Here is a 16,650-nt window from a genome sequence, read left to right as displayed (position 1 = left end):
TCGTCTGACTGACTAACGTTATCAGTTAATAACACTCCATAAACGGGAAAGTTTGCAAGAGTGTCTTTCGGTATTTCTTCTTATTGTATGCAGTTCATCCTCTGGGTTAATCGAATAATATAAAAAAATGTAAATTCCCTGTAAAAAATGAAAAACCAGAATTCTGTAGTAAATTTATAGTCCCGCTGATTTCACGAAATAATTGGTATTTTTTTGTATGGAATTTAATTAAAATGAAATTGGCATTTAATGTTTTATGGAATCCCTGACTCGTTCTGGGAACACCGGCTCTTGGAATAAAACCGATGTGCCGTAGATCTTCCTTTTACAGTGCCTGTACTTCATTCCTATTTTTCCTTCGTTCTGATATTTTTTAATCCCCTTCGCATCCGCGAACGAAGTTTCTCACGAACTGATTTTTATCTATTCGATTCTTTTAACGAGATATCTCGCGGTTCGCGAGTTAAACTTAAAGGGGAGAGTACAGTTGCTATATAAAATCAGGGAGCATAACTGTTGCTACTATACAGACTGCCGATGTTCCTGCATTTATGGGCAACTGGTATTTCCGAAAACGTATAGTATGCAAAAGCATACAAATTTGTCCAAAGCAAAGTCTTTTAATTGTTATTTAAAATATGAAGTTATACAAACATTGGCAATCTAGTTATAAAAGTAAATGTTATAAATGTAAAATATTTCTTACAGATAGATATAGTTATAAAATCTAATTGTTGTTTCAGTAATAATAGTTTTTATCCGACAATTTATGTAGATAACAAATATTTTATTTGATTATTGGTCGATATCGATAACTGAAATTTCTACTCATTGGATTTTATTGTTATCGATAGTGAATTGTATGTGAAATTTAATAGAGCGTATGCAATAAAATGATACACGTGCATTTGTTAACCATGTGGCGTGATAATTTTTTATATCAATACAAAACAAAGATTGATGTTTTTAATTATTAAGGTAGGATCATTTTTAAATATGATCAGATAAAAAAAATTGATTTTGATTGTTCTAGTGCACTGCGTGTTAAGTCTCGAATACCAAATGCTCTAGCAATGACGCAGATTCCGAATGCTGAGTCATTTTTAGTAAAACACTTCTGTGGCGAAAACATGTGTTAATCACGATCCGGTTTTTATCAGTTTATGATCCTTTTCCTCGGTACAGAATAGACATGTGCAAAGAATATTGTGTTCATCTTTTTCTCGCTTGATCGATTATATCTTCTTTTAACATTTTCTCTGTTCAAGTGTAATAGTGGCTTTAAGATTCTCCTCTGCAGATTTGTATTTTTCTGTTTCGTTAATCTTCTTCTAAGAATTACAGAATCACTCTCCTTTCACAATTTTTCTTAGATTATCTTTTAAAAATAAAACCGCAATTTTACGAAACATGAAAGATTGTAATTTACTAGGATCAGAATAAAATTTCAATATGTTTGCAGCATTAAAGAGAAGAGAACATAACAAAGTTATGTTAGTACATAAAAATGTTAATATTATTAAAGTTTTACTCGTTTCAAATAAATCATTCCATTTCGCAATAGTAAAGAAATATTTACTGGGATTAAAGTCTTCGAATTCCTTGAAGAAGGTAATATTGACTTAAAAGATTGTTTCTCTCGAGTTAACTAAATATTTACTTACCTCAAGAAATTAAGATTCAAATTCTAGTGAACATTTATTTGATTATCAATGACAGAAGAACGGAACTATTCAATCGAAATAAATGAATTTTATATACTATACGTATAAAAGAATGTTTATTTGATTTAAGATGTAAATTTGATTTCGGTAAATATTTGTTAAGTAAATGGAGTGTCCCTCAAAGCCCAAGTAAATATTTGACTCGATTAAAAACAATTTACTTAAATCAAAAAAGGTAATTACTTTACTTAAGTAGATTAATTTCAAAGAAATATATTTTACTTGAGTTAAGTAAATTTCTTTTCGACGTTGGAACAGAAATGTAGTTACTGTTTTCATAAGAATAACTTCTTCTTAGGAACTCTCTCGGAAAACTGTTCTAAATAAATTTTAAAATAGTAACAAGCATGTCGAGAATGTTTATGTATGTAACCTATGTACCTTCTACTATGTAGAATCATCTAACTATGTACCTTCACACTGCATAATTGTTGTTTTACAATTCCTTTCGTTTATGAAAAACCTCGTTTGAGGAACTTTGTTGCACTAGATCTATTAGTTGCTTAATAATAGTACACTCGTTTAATGAATCATAACATTCTGCGCATATTTTCTTGAAAACACCGGTGATAGTTTTGGATAGTTAAGATTTATCGGAATAGAAATTGCCTTCCTGTCTCGTTTTGATAGAAGCGTATCATCAAGACGGATGTGTCGTAAATTCGTGCAAACCCATTGCACGATATTAATGCCGCAGAAAAATGTTGCACATTCTCCAATGATAAGTCATTCTTACCTTCTCTGAATTCCTTGCAATGCCCGATAAAATCAAGGCAAGATAAAGAAAAGCCGTCTTTGTACATCATCAACTAATTTTGCAAGTTTGATTCGATCGAATCACGTAGGGATTTATTCGATTCTTGCTCTCTCTGTTTAACCGTGATATTATAATTTTTACTTCGTTATTGAATAGCAACTAAAGCATATCTTTATTGACTGATCATTGTCGACCCTTTGTTGTGTGCACATGGATTTAATAGGGATATGTATACTTCGCGCACTGCATCGCATTAACTGTTAAATGATCCTCGAATCGATATGATCTCGATAAATATACATTATAGTTGGGAAAAATGTACGCATATTGTTTTCAAGCTGAATAGTTAAGCTTCAATTCAATATGCACGTTATTACTTTTGAGGAATACAAATATTTAAAGGAAGAAAACGATGCCGTGAAGTGTCGCAGAGAACACTTGCGTGCAATGTAAAAAATTCTATTTTATGTTCACAATAAAATAAAAAAATAATTCAGAGTACAAAGGGTTAAATTTCTCAATATACCGATTTAAGGGATAATCGTGCAACACGTCTGTTTTTAATTGCAATCTATATAATAGACACGCAACCAATTTGTTCCGTCAGTCGTGACAATGTATAATATTAAAAAAATAAATCATATGATTCATTTAACATTGAAACTGACAGTGCAACAATTTGTTATAGATAATGAATCGAATGAAATTGAGCGTATGAATGAGCCCAGCTGAATGAATCCGTATGAATGAACGAATCTCTCTTTCTTGCGCCTGTTTTTACGATATCCTGCGCTTTCCATTATTTCTTTGAACGACAGGAATGTGGTCTCCTCAAAACGCAGGAATTTTACCACTATCTTCGTTACTTCGAGGCGGCTTATCTGGTTTAATTTCCGTTCGTTGTCGTAAACTTACCGGTAATATGGATCGATATGGATACAGGATGAAGCGCTGGAAGGAAAAAAACGTGCGACACGTCATCCTTTCAGAAATATATTTTAATCTGTTTTCTTTCTATCCACGGGATTTGCAAAGTTTGCTTTATCTTTGTTACCATCGATGTTCTTTCTACAGAATGTTTCGACATAAATACTTTTGTGATATCTTTTGTTTTTTAAGACTGACTTTATTTTATAGTGGAGGGTTACGTGACAGAGCACGAGTTTCAAGTTCTTCCCTTTTTTCACATATATAGGAATTCAGAAAAGTCACGGTGTCAAGTAATTAAGAGTTTTATTGCATATTTACTGCTTCGTCTGTCAAAGAGTTAAAGTACGACGATAGTTATGCGTAATATAAAGTGTGAAAGCGTTACCTCATTTTTACCAAGTTGCAACCACCCTTCTCTCCATTGTACTATGGATTCTCTCATCCAATAATTAGTATCTTATGAATGGATACTGTTCAGGTTTCTCTACTTACTTCTTCAATATGCAAGAATGTTACGAATTACCCATGATACAATACATATTTTTTAATAACTTGGTAACTTTATCTAAATGTAATAACTTAATTTCTTTTTTGTTTTGCAGGGTCGACACACAAAAACTGGCCAATTGGCGGCCATTAAAGTTATGGACGTTACGGAAGTAAGTATTTATCTTTGAAATGTATTTTCCTATAATTCTAATCGTTCTGCACCGTGTTAACAATAATATTTTATGATTAATTATGCCGCTACTTAAAATTCTAGGGATTATTTTACGTGCTCATATAATACTGTCTGCGAAAGGTCTAATTAATCAATCAAGTAACTCAATGATTGAAGTTTATAATGTGTAGCTCATAAAAATTCAGACGTGTAAGCGCGTGATGTAAATTTCACTATTATAACTTGGCCTTTCTGCGGAACGAACGTCATCGTCAATAATCGTATAATTCACATTATTTGTTTATTCGACTGACGGAGTATTTTATAGAAGTATTCTTAAAGTTTACAGTTTACAATAAAAACCATAGTAAATTAGTATACACGCTCAATTTAATTTGAGTGTACTGTTGGGAAGTATTCATGGATATTATCATACATTAGAAATTGAATTTATAATTATTACTATCATCGCGTTAGTCACATGGTTTTATCTAACTCGTAGATTATTTTAGAACGTTCGAAGAACGTATTTGTAGCAAGCAGAGACTCTCTATCTAAACATCGTAAAATGTAGGCGCTTAGTTTTATGAACAGATGCAAATGGATTAAGAAGAAATGATAAATGTGTTTGTTAAAGATTTATTCAACGGTCCTCGAAGATAACTGCAGATGCAGGGAAAGCAAAACAAGATTGCAGACAATAATAATTGTATATTGATTAATTGAATTAATCAATATATTTTGATTCGAGATTCCGTTCGACGTTACGTTAATTAGTAGAGAAATGGAAGTGTATTCATTTCAACTACAGGAAACGGATATTCCATATCTTACTACGTAACAGATAGAACATTGTTAATTCATTTACTGTTATCTAAAACCGTATTATTGGACAGACGTAGGGTTTGTGCGAATTTTCGAATCTCGCTGCGCGATGTTAAGGACTGCGGCAATTCGTGGCCATATAATTTGATCCTTCATCCAACTCCGGTATATTGTTATTCAAGGAACGTCTGTATTTAAATTGATCCACCTTGACGATTCCTTTGGCTGCGTGCTGATATTGCTTCTCATTGTCTTCACTTTTCGTCGCTGTGTTACGTGTCCTTTAAAACTATTAATCCTTTCACGGACGAAACAACCGTGACCATAAAAAGTACTATGCTTATCTGACGAACGAAGACGACTCTGGATGCAAGTTCGTTTTTCACTACAATATACAAAACCTCCGTTGTGCTATAATATGAATACCGACGTTATAATAATACAGGGTAATTACGTGTAGAATGGCAACAATATGCCGCGTTATAAAATAAGAACATGGTAATTGTACGTGGGAGCGCGTTTCTGGGTACGAATGGCTTAAGTCCTGTTGCTTGCTTTTTCATGTCGTTTCAGGTGGGACAGAGATAATAGATCTTGCATAGTCTAGTCGTAGAAATTGCACTAAACTTTTATTGTATCGTTAGAATGTAATTCTAGACCATCAATGTAGAATAATTTTATTAGTTTACGGATGAATTTGATTTTAGTCATTTTTTTGCTGATCGTCAGCTTTAAGAGTTATACGTATACGTGATTTTAGAAGAAATACTCAGCAATTTCAAATGATTTGTGCGAACATGGCCTCAGGCTGTCTGCATACTTGACCACTTGCAATGTCTGACGACTATCGGGTCCAACCACTAGTGGACGTCACCAATCACTGACCTGTACCACTAGTGGAGATTGGCGTTTCCTGTAATCCTGATATAGAAAAGAAAATTAAGGAAACACCGACTCCAACTTTTTAATCCTTTGGCAGCAAGAAAATCGATGAAATGAATAATTAGATTTTAGTAGAAATTAGCAGAGCACACTGTGTAAAATAATGTTATTTCTGTAATAGTTGTGGAAGGAAATCATATGTGCCATTCTGCAATATTAAAGTGTAAAACTTGATAAAAGAGAAGAAGAATTAATGAATTAATGTTGTTTTTTTAAATATTTTGTTTCCCCTAGTGGAGATACGCATTTGTGATTTATCTGATATAGATAGATAGTAGTTAAATCATATGTTTCAATGACCAAAGTATCTTATAGGTGTAATTTTTTAGGAGTTTACTCTCATGTCCTGTTCTTACATCACAGAATTACATAACAAGTATAATTAAATTCCTCAGGGACGTTATTCGTTGTACGTAAAATATGAACATAAAAAATATCAACGTTAGTCGATAATAATTCCTTATAGGATAATCATGACTCACGAGAGTCCTTTTTCGGTAGAATTTGGGCTAATGATACGTACGCCTTTTTCCGGCTATCGTGATGTATAGATGCCAATAATACTGACCCTACTCACTTGACTAACGTAAACGGGTAGGGCGCCTGTTCAATTGGGAGTGGCGCTATCAAATGCCATCGTTTTTCATTAGACGAGAACGTTTGTGTTAATGAAGCCGGTGCGATCAGAATCACTGCTCGCGTTTGTGCTATCATTAGCTTGAATTGAACTTCAAGGATACGAGACAACGAAAGAAACGTAGCTTTGCATTTTCTAGAAGATGTAACCGGACTCTCATAGTTTGTCCACTATTGGAATCACAAAAGTAATCAATTTTTGTTATTTGTTTTAGGACGAGGAGGAGGAAATCAAATTAGAAATAAATGTATTAAAAAGGGTGAGTATGCTTGCATTTTCGCTTAGAAATACATTGGACAAATTTCAACTGCAATTGTTTGTTTTTCCTTTTTTTTGTTTTCGTTGCCGGTTATAGTATTCGAATCACAGAAATATAGCAACGTATTATGGTGCCTTCGTCAAGAAGTCATCACCTGGAAAGGATGATCAGCTGTGGTTGGTTATGGAATACTGCGGAGCTGGCTCCGTTACGGATCTTGTCAAGTCAACTAAAGGCCAGAGTTTAAAGGAGGAATGGATTGCTTATATATCACGGGAAATATTGAGAGGACTTAGTTATCTTCACAGCAATAAAGTTATACACAGGGATATCAAAGGACAAAATGTTCTGTTGACTGATAATGCTGAAGTTAAGCTTGGTGTGTTTTTCAGTAACCCGTACTCTCATTAAAATTTAATATATTACCATATTGATATAATCCTTTGTGGTCGCGTTTATCTGATACATGAATATCTGTCCGGGTTGTTTCTGGTACATACAATATTGTAGAATATTTTACTCCCATTATCAGAGTTAGAATTCCAGAAACGTTGGAACATGATAGACACACGTTCACAAAGGGTTAATGTATCGTGGATAATTATTAAATTGTTTTAATGACCAACTGTTAACTTACGTATCCTATTATGTTGTAGTCGATTTTGGCGTTAGTGCACAATTAGACCGGACAATAGGTAGGAGAAATACATTTATTGGAACACCATATTGGATGGCTCCGGAGGTAATAGCCTGTGATGAAAATCCAGACGCTACATACGATAATAGAAGTGATCTTTGGTCATTGGGAATAACCGCTTTAGAAATGGCCGAATCACAACCTCCCCTTTGCGATCTTCATCCAATGCGAGTGAGTATCTGAAACACGCCTGATCTATTTCACCGTTATTATGTATTACTATCGTGTTTTGAAAAGGTGAACTTTAATTTTATTGATTATACTTAATTCACACAAAAGGCTTTATTTCTGATCCCACGTAATCCACCACCAAGACTGAAGTCGAAAAAATGGGCGAAGAAGTTCCACGGTTTTATTGAAACGGTTTTAGTAAAAGATTATCATCAGAGGCCGTATACAGAGCAGCTCCTTAAACATCCATTTATTCGGGACCAACCAACCGAAAGACAAGTTAGGATACAACTTAAAGATCATATTGATCGCTGTAAAAAGCGTAAACAAGAAAAAGGTACGAGAGATATCGATATACAAAGTATAACCGAAATATGTAGTCCAATTCTTGATATGGTATTCTACTACTCCTAATGAGAAAGAATCATGTAAAGAAATTGCTGCAAACAATTTGCTGTTGAAGCAATTTTTTCAAAAGAAATTCTTTTGGAAAAAGCAGAATACGATACCAAAGTTTCTCTACTTATTTATGCCTTGTATAACTTTGCCACCTAATTTGTGAACAATATATCTTTTAATATCTTTCATATTATCTGCATTTTGTCACATAGAAAGGGACGATTATCGATATAGTGGTAGTGAGAATGAGGAAGATGAGCCAGCATTAGCTGGTGAAGCATCATCCATAGTTCAAGCACCTGGTGGTGATACGTTGCGTAGAAATTTCCAACAAATTCAGGAAGGTAGGACTTTGACTCAAGAAGTAGCTCCTCAACCGCCTGCTGCTAAAGAAAAACCGAATAGCAGATCTCAAAGAGATATACCAGAACCAGGACCACCTGCACGACCTGCCATTCCACACAGACTAATCGGTGTGTTTGATAGCGTATCAGTAACTACTTGCCGTTTTCTTTACATAAAGTTTATATTAGTTCCTTGATGCTGGGCTCTATATATCGCACCGGTCAATTAAACATACCAATGTAAAATTATGATACCGGAACATATCAAATTTCTGGCCTACTTCTACTGGCTATTACGGCTCCCGCTTTTATTTTACTATCCTCTTTGGCTGCATGCCACAATACTTTATGCGGACAACAGGCATATGCCATATTTAGTATGTAGAGGTCTACGGCTAAGGTACGGGCCATCAGTACCGATCGATCTATGTTTACATAGAATTACTGTGGCGAAATTTGATCATACGTAAATTTTCTCATTTCCATTGTCCGATATCAAGCGGTAAAGTTATTAATTGTAACAAATTATTCTTGTCAAATGTTACGTGAAAATGCTTTTACGCTGTATAGTAGTTCCAGACCCACAACCACCATCTCGGCCATTACCACCAACACCTAGGGACGATCCACGGCAACCGCACAAAGTTTCGACACCGCCTTCCAATCATCAGCCGCTTATTGGTGGAGGTGGCAGCGGAGGTTCTGGTGGTCAAGCTGCATCGCAAAGGAACAGTCATGTGTTCAAACCTATGGTAAGCTTTATCGTTTCCTTTATACACGATGATTTCTCTTTTGATATTGTAACTTGTCCTCCGGCACTTTGCGTCAATAAAAACATATATATCTTTAGAATTGAAGATTGCCCTGGTTTATGAAAATTGTAGAAGAGTACATGCTATTTTCGTTCTATTTTGCCTTCTTGCTATCTCTCGTCGACTTAATGTATTATGTGTATAATATACTTTGTTATACACATATCTGTACATCCTCCTTTTGCTACATTATTTCATAAACAATTATATACATTTTGCCAGTAGCACGTGGAGTTTCTTTCTACTTTGCTATTATATCATTGGCGTGCACGCAAATATAATTGCACAATTACTTTTTAACGCGCATACATTCAGTTTCTATTTACACATGCGATACACACAGACGTACACACATATACTCTTGCACTTAGATTTGAAATTATTCGGTTTTTATTTTTTTTTCCATGTTCACACGTACCGTAGCTGCCGCCAAGGAAACCAGAGGTAAGAACACGTACACTTATTTTTCTCTCTTTACATTTCTATTTATACATTATGTATACAGTTACACGTATCTTCCTTGCGCGTAATATTTTTAATTATCTATACATACAATTTATAAAACAGGTTACACGTGCTATAATGTAATATTTCTGTTATTATTGTGCACAGTAGTTTTTGGATAAGCGATTGTGAAATGGGTTTGCTCGTTATCGTTTAAACATTTTGTTTAAAACTTTTTCACAAGAGCAATCGTATTGCAGTAAATATTCTTCAAATGCTCATAATCCGATTCCAGTGTTGAATATTTATGGTTGAGGAATGTTATTTTCATTCCATATTAATTTTTTAGGTCCAATCTCGACCGTTCTGTTATTAGGCTAAGCCTTAAGTACACAACTAATATGTAATGTGCGCTTATTTGTACAGTATTCCTGGGAGATATTTTTTTAGAAATTCTAAACTTACCACTGTATATAATTTCTGCTATGTACGATCGAACATTGTTTAAATTCCTGATGTTCACTGTAGCGGCTAAATTAACTAATAATTACAAGTTAGCGTCTAATCCGAATATTTCATCGACACGCAGATGTTTAATATTATTGGTGTGTGGAAGGAAATTTCCTGATGTTTTTCGTTACTCACTACACCGAGGAAAGCTTCCAAGGGAGAAACCCCTTAGTACTATTAATAACGTGCAGGCATTTATGGGCATTTATGGAATATTTACTGTATACCCAGAACAAGTGGAGTAGAAAACAACATATGACCCTGATGCAACCAATTGGTAATAGATCAAAAGAATAATTTCAAACACTCGATTAGTTAATCAACAACAAAAATCTAAATTTGTCGATTTTTTGTTGAACCTTCATGAAGTTTATTACCCATGGAATGTTAATTACTGTTGACTATGTTACTATTGTTATTGTTTTCTTTATTGAAGACTTTATTGTAGTTGTTCTTTTTACCATTAAGAGAGTCTTAACAATTTATTGATAATTGTTTTGCAAAATTTGATCAGATGTACAAGAATTCAAATTTTCATCAAAACATGACTTATTAAATGATAAAAATAAAAAATGTGGCCACTTATTCGGGAGCTATTGTAATTTGCTTGGCTTATTTTTATGTGAATCATTAATTGATTCATACATTTTATTTTTGGTAAATATTTATTATTGTTGCCATTTTGTATTACTTGGGGATAATGTGACGTCTTTGCTTCAAACAAATTCCCTGAATGTGCTTTCATAGAAAAGAGAAAGTTAATTATACATTGCTTAGATGCATAATTGTTAAGGTATTTGTACTGAATGTATTTTTCATGGGTGACATGAAGCGCCTAGAATCTTCCATGGATTTATTATTATAAATACGAATCACAATTATAACTATTTTATTACCATTATCATGTTTTTGAACGTATTGTTAAAGTAAGTTGAAGAATGTAATTGAATAGCAATGCAATCAACTTAAAATACCACGAAACTTAATTATCATAAAGTAAATATATTCATCATATCATCATTTATCAACTGCTTTTACAAATATTTATAATAGCTGTGAACTACGGCTTCAATTAAATTTTAAGTTTTACAGGAAATTTTGTGTCTCTAGATTTACTTCTATCGACATACGACAAAAAACCAAAGTGAATGAAAATTGCTTGCATCGTTTTGTACCATCTTTAGTACCGTTATGCAATGTCGACCAGTTTACTATTATTTGGTCGAAAGGAAACTAAAAATTGGACGACCAATCGAGGAAACCGAACTAGTCGAAAGCCATTGAAAGAACGCGATGCGGAAAGCGTTCATTCAGTATTGTTCTTGATTCTTCATTTCATTTTTCATTTCTCTAACGTTTTGCAAGTACAGCAGTTACCTTTATTTATAACACGGGCTGGCAAGATGTGCGTATCTAATGACACACCCATAGATAATACTAATAGATAACACATTGGTAATATCTGAAAATAGTTACTCGTTGAGAAAACATATTGTGTTACTCGAGTCGTGTACTTGTAGTATCGTGTCTTTTATTTAAATTTCTCTATTTTAGTCGGCATTACCATTTACACCAATCTAATAAACTCTGTATCGGAACTCATTTCATTGCTTGTACGCGTCTGGTTTTTATCAAAGTTGCTCATAGTGTCAACGCGTGTATTTATATCAATGCAACAGATTGGTCACGGTTTGTAGAGAACCTAGTTGCCGGTTACTGGGCGACAGTGCATAACGACAGTCATCTGCTTTGCCTGGCTGGCTGGTGGCAGCTTTTAAAACATTGTTGGAGGTGTCTTGGAACAATCACTAACGGGGTTGTGCGTGTGTGCGTGTGGGTGGTAGGACTTGGACATGCTGGCCGCTCAACTCAACGAGCTTGGTGTGTCACAGGGCCCAGAGGCCCCGCCAAGGCCGAATAGACAGCATAAAGGCCCTACTGCATCGTCAACGTCAAATTCTGGTCAGCCTGCAAGCAGTAATGATCAAAACAACAAACAAATGCCACAGTCTTCCAGTATACTCGATCCAGTAAGTATTGCAATTAGGATTGTGTCATTAAAAATATGTAATTTTTTTGTAATTTTTCAGTTCATCACATGGAGTTATTTGGCGATCGATAACTTGTATATTCATTAAATATTTGATCATATTTAAGCTTGAAAATCATCTTTCTTTTTACCTATTTATAGGCTTTATCCGTTGAAAGTGATAGCGACGACGATCTTGAAGATGCAGGGGGAAATAATGCTAGGAACGATGGTACATTACTTGCCAGTGATCCACCTAAGCCTTTGTGAGTAGATAAAGTAATTTACCGAGTGGAGTGTATCGTGGGCGTACGAAGAAAATCCACTAAACCCATTTTGGGCTTAGTAAGTTCATGATATATAAACATTTCTTACATTCTTCGTGCAAAATAAAAATTTATTTCTATTATTCCCAGTTTTATAAACTCAGAGAATTATTATTGTGTACACCTATGATATACATGATTGGTAATATTTCATCAGAGAATTATGTAAAATTATTTAACTCTTAGATAGATAGGTCATTCTTAAGAGAGGTTGGAAGATCTATATATCAACTTTGGGTTTCCTTTTCCTAAGAACCATAAGAAATACTGGGAACGAAATTTTAGTTATATATTCTTCGTAATTAATTAATATGTAGGTTGCATTAGGTAGTTGGATTTTATTTTACTCTTGTTGATAATAATGGATCTTTCTGACTCTCGTGCGAAAGATGGGATTCCAAATGTGTATACGTGGAAGCAATTTGAAATATCTTCAGAAAGCCACTTGAGTTAGCGCGCGTCCATATGGATTAATCTTTATTAAGAATTTCAAGTTGTTCACGTGTCACGCATTTCACATGTGGATTTCTATCTTAACATCAACAAAAAAACATTTTTTCTCTTATCCTACATTTGTTCAGACTGTTTCATTTATCGTAAACATATAAATCATTTCTGTTGCTACTTAGGCTTATTTCCACTTTGTTTGTCCTTGTCTTGTCCTTTGGGATGGTTGCATAATATATTAATATCATAAAATTCTGAAAAACAGTAAAGAGTTTTATGATGAAACAAAACATTTTTTCAAGCAATATTACCATGAAAAGAGAAAAAATTGATTAATCAATGTTCAGCAGTATTACATTTTTTTGTAATTAACAGTGATACAAAGAATAGTTAGTGTTACCTCTATATTATTATGTATCTTATGAGTAGGAGATAAGTTTATTTTATACTAATGTTGTTTCGTTTGATTTCATCTTTCATTACGCTTCAACATGTCGCTTCGAATCGTCGTCTTCGTCCACTCGCCACGCAACGTACACAACGCATTCCGCGATCCTCGTGCGATCATCATCGACTCTCTTCATTTCTTCATGCCCGCTCCTGCAGACCCGAATTTTCTCCTTTCAGACCGTCTGCGGATCCGTCGACGACGTCGTCGCACAATGCTCAGAACTCGCACCTCGAAGGTAAGCCGAAAGGTAGGACATCGAACAAAAATTTTTCATCTTTTTCATAAAAATAAATATATATTATATTTTTGCATGTTTTTATCTTCTCTAATAATTTCAACAAATCGAATTAAATTTATTTTCATCAGTGGTTTGAAACTTTCACGGCCTAGTATCTTATAGTTGTGTCGTTGTTGTAGTTTTAAGTATAAACTTGAATCCTTCTAAGAAATCATATTAATTGTATCTGAAAGGCCTCAAATTGCTGTGATTTCAGTGAGATGAAAGTACTATTGATATGATGATAATACAAATGATTTTCGTAAGAAGTGGCAGACATTTTATGAAAATCAAAGTGTAACTATATTTATGAGATATGAAAATATATACGAGGCTTCTATCTCACTTTAAAATTGTTGAATAACAATGTCTATGTTACATTTTTGTTTTGGTCATAATATTTTAAATGAATATTTTTATTGCAAATAGGCGGAGCACCAAATCGGCCACTTCCACCGACCCCTGACGAGGAAGAATCAGGAGATCGTACGCTAGTCATGAAACGGGTAAGTGGTGCTACTTATCTGTACGTAATGCAAGTCAACGTAACCTTTTTTAGCGCCTTCTTGTCGTTTTTTATGTGTATTTGACAATGATACGGATCGATCGATCTTCGTACACCGATTGAATGTAATATTTACTTCTATCATTTATCTACATTTTCATAGTGCAGTCCATGTATCTTTGTCTCTACTCTTCCCGTTGATAAGCGAAATTGAATATTAATGAAAAGCGGAAGATAGATGAAAGATACGAAAGATTGCGTTCTATTTCCGTTTCCCCCTTTTTTTAAATACATATATCTATACTTGTTGTGTTGTATGTTTACTGATAGTTGGAAATAAGTCATAAATATCCGTCTATTCGCATTTTAATTATTCTTGTGCAAATCTAATGCACTATTGTGCGTTGCTTGTACATTTGCTGTTTTCATCCAATATATTATATGACTGTTAAGTATGTGTTGCCATATATACATATACATATATGTACATATTATATATACATATATGCTATAGCGCAGTGGTGAAAAGCGGTCGACGAGATCGAGAGTTGATTGATGATGTCACGATGTAGAATGTAGATTTGGTCGTACAATCACAGAAAGACTATGATACACGGAGTATGCGTACTTGAATCTTGAAGTGTTCGTAAATTTGCAGTTAAAAAAAAGAAAGTAATTACTTTTCTGATGCTTGTCGATTTCTTCTTGTTGTTAGTAGTTGGATAAATGAGATTCGTACAAAGAATCTCACGATTCCCTTCCGTACGTAGCTTCTTCGTATCGTGGAATGTTTCACGTGAGAACTTGACATAATATCGTGTACAGTACAGTAGAAGTTATTATTTGTTATCTTGCTTCATGTGGAACGTGTGTCACCACTACGTCAGAAATTTAAACTATTGATCAGATAATGATTACACTTGATCGCAAATGCACTGCCACAAATCACAGCTAGCTCGCGTTTTGGTATCACCGCACGCATAATCATTCTCTTCATTTCTCGTGTGAGTGTTTCTGTTTTTTTTTTCTTTTTGTCACTTTGTTTATTGCCCTGGTGCGCGCCCTCCTAGAAACTTAGTCAGATGTCAGACGATCGCGGCACCATCAGCAACCGGCGCTCCGAGGCTGACGAGCAACTTCTGTTGAAGGAGTGGGATTTCACCCGCTTCTTCCAAGGTTTTAACGAAAGATTGGATAAAATGAAACAAGAACATCCGCAAGAGACAGCGGAGACGAGTAAGTCTGTTAACGAGGATCATCTGTCTTCGTCGTCCACGGAGAAAACGTTAAAGAGGCAAGAACAGTTATCATCGCGTAGGAAGTACGAGAATCAATCGCAACAGCAGCAGCAACAACAACAGCAGCAGCAGCAACAGCAGCAGCATCAAAAGCAGCAACAGCAGCAGCAACAGCAACAATTAAAAGCGGTGCATAGACGGCAAGAAAGCGATTCGAAGCTTGGCAATACGTCCAGCGCTTTTGCACGTGCCTTCCGTCGCGAGAATTCCGACTTTTTCCCATCCGCGAGACACTCTGCATATTTACAGAAGTCTGATTCATCAAGATCGAGCATATTCTCGAGCGGTAACCGCCGCGGAAGCGAGATAAGTGTTGTTGGTATCGCCGGAAAGAAAGGCAATGCTGTCAGTGCCGGCGAGCCGGTTCTAACAGACTTTTCGTTCGGCCGTGACGGTCTTCAGAGGCCTAGAAGAGAGAAAACCGAGAGCGAGATCGTTTTCGGTAGTAGACACGAGGCCAGAAGGTTCGACTTTGGACGCGATAAAGATGACACTACGAGAAGACGCAGTTGTAGACCATCTGACGCGGTTTCTGCCGTGGTTGACGAAGCAGGAACTATTAAATCTACGGCCAGTACAACGGCTAGCGAGTACAGCCCCATTGTCACCCAGGTCAGTCCCCCCTATGAGCCCTGCCTGTGTGCTTGCCTGAAAGATATATACACCTATTGCATTACCTTTATCTCTGACCTTTGATCTCTTTACCACCGCGTGAACTTCAACGTCCCAGGTTCTCATGAGCGTCCACCTTCCCGACAGATGTCTGCCGATATACCAATCATTTCTTCATTCTCTCTGCACTGTGCTCTTTTAATAAGAATTAGTTGAAATTGTATCAAGTCCGTTTTATAAATTAGTCGATTAAGCTTCTTTTCTTCACGTGACTGCGCGAATTTTTTCATTGTTGAATAATTTTTTTCTTGCGAATTTTTTTCGTATATAAATCAGTTTTCTGATAATTATTGATAACTTGGTGGCTTAACGTTAACACAAAGCGGTTATTTATACTTATATATCTTGTCATGTTACTGTTTGAAAGAGAAATATCGGCAGATGTATTTTGTCATCGAACCTTTACACCCATTTTATCCAACATCTAACGGCATACAAAAATCAACATAGAAAGCTAGTCAGCTACGCTCGAACTTTAGGCGCATTTTCTTCTTACCTTCCTCGTCTTTATTATTTTTACAGATTTACAGACA

At 35.0% G+C, this 16,650-nt stretch overlaps 2 protein-coding genes across 17 annotated transcripts in view; one reads left to right on the top strand and one right to left on the bottom strand.

Moving 5' to 3' along the window:
• The window catches only part of LOC143424571 (protein YIPF7-like), a 197,436-nt gene that overhangs the window by 17,285 nt on the left and 163,501 nt on the right, over positions 1 to 16,650 (bottom strand). The window lies entirely within an intron of this gene.
• Positions 1 to 16,650, top strand: part of Msn (serine/threonine-protein kinase msn) — a 33,816-nt gene that overhangs the window by 3,638 nt on the left and 13,528 nt on the right. For 2 of the 15 annotated variants that reach the window (XM_076896599.1, XM_076896592.1), the window contains exons 3-15: positions 4,014 to 4,070; positions 6,691 to 6,735; positions 6,832 to 7,114; positions 7,392 to 7,603; positions 7,712 to 7,940; positions 8,215 to 8,475; positions 8,917 to 9,098; positions 9,582 to 9,602; positions 11,957 to 12,142; positions 12,304 to 12,407; positions 13,521 to 13,612; positions 14,072 to 14,148; positions 15,218 to 16,057. In XM_076896599.1, coding sequence (XP_076752714.1) covers positions 4,014 to 4,070; positions 6,691 to 6,735; positions 6,832 to 7,114; positions 7,392 to 7,603; positions 7,712 to 7,940; positions 8,215 to 8,475; positions 8,917 to 9,098; positions 9,582 to 9,602; positions 11,957 to 12,142; positions 12,304 to 12,407; positions 13,521 to 13,612; positions 14,072 to 14,148; positions 15,218 to 16,057 — 2,589 coding nt within the window. Of the gene's footprint in view, positions 1 to 4,013; positions 4,071 to 6,196; positions 6,216 to 6,690; positions 6,736 to 6,831; positions 7,115 to 7,391; positions 7,604 to 7,711; positions 7,941 to 8,214; positions 8,476 to 8,916; positions 9,099 to 9,581; positions 9,603 to 11,956; positions 12,143 to 12,303; positions 12,408 to 13,520; positions 13,613 to 14,071; positions 14,149 to 15,217; positions 16,058 to 16,650 lie in introns of those variants that run through there. The other 13 variants (XM_076896608.1, XM_076896604.1, XM_076896593.1 and 10 more) reach the window with 12 other exon arrangements.

Source organism: Xylocopa sonorina, chromosome 6, assembly GCF_050948175.1.
Source record: "Xylocopa sonorina isolate GNS202 chromosome 6, iyXylSono1_principal, whole genome shotgun sequence".
NCBI lineage: Eukaryota > Metazoa > Arthropoda > Insecta > Hymenoptera > Apidae > Xylocopa > Xylocopa sonorina.
This window is presented reverse-complemented; position numbering and strand designations above follow the sequence as displayed.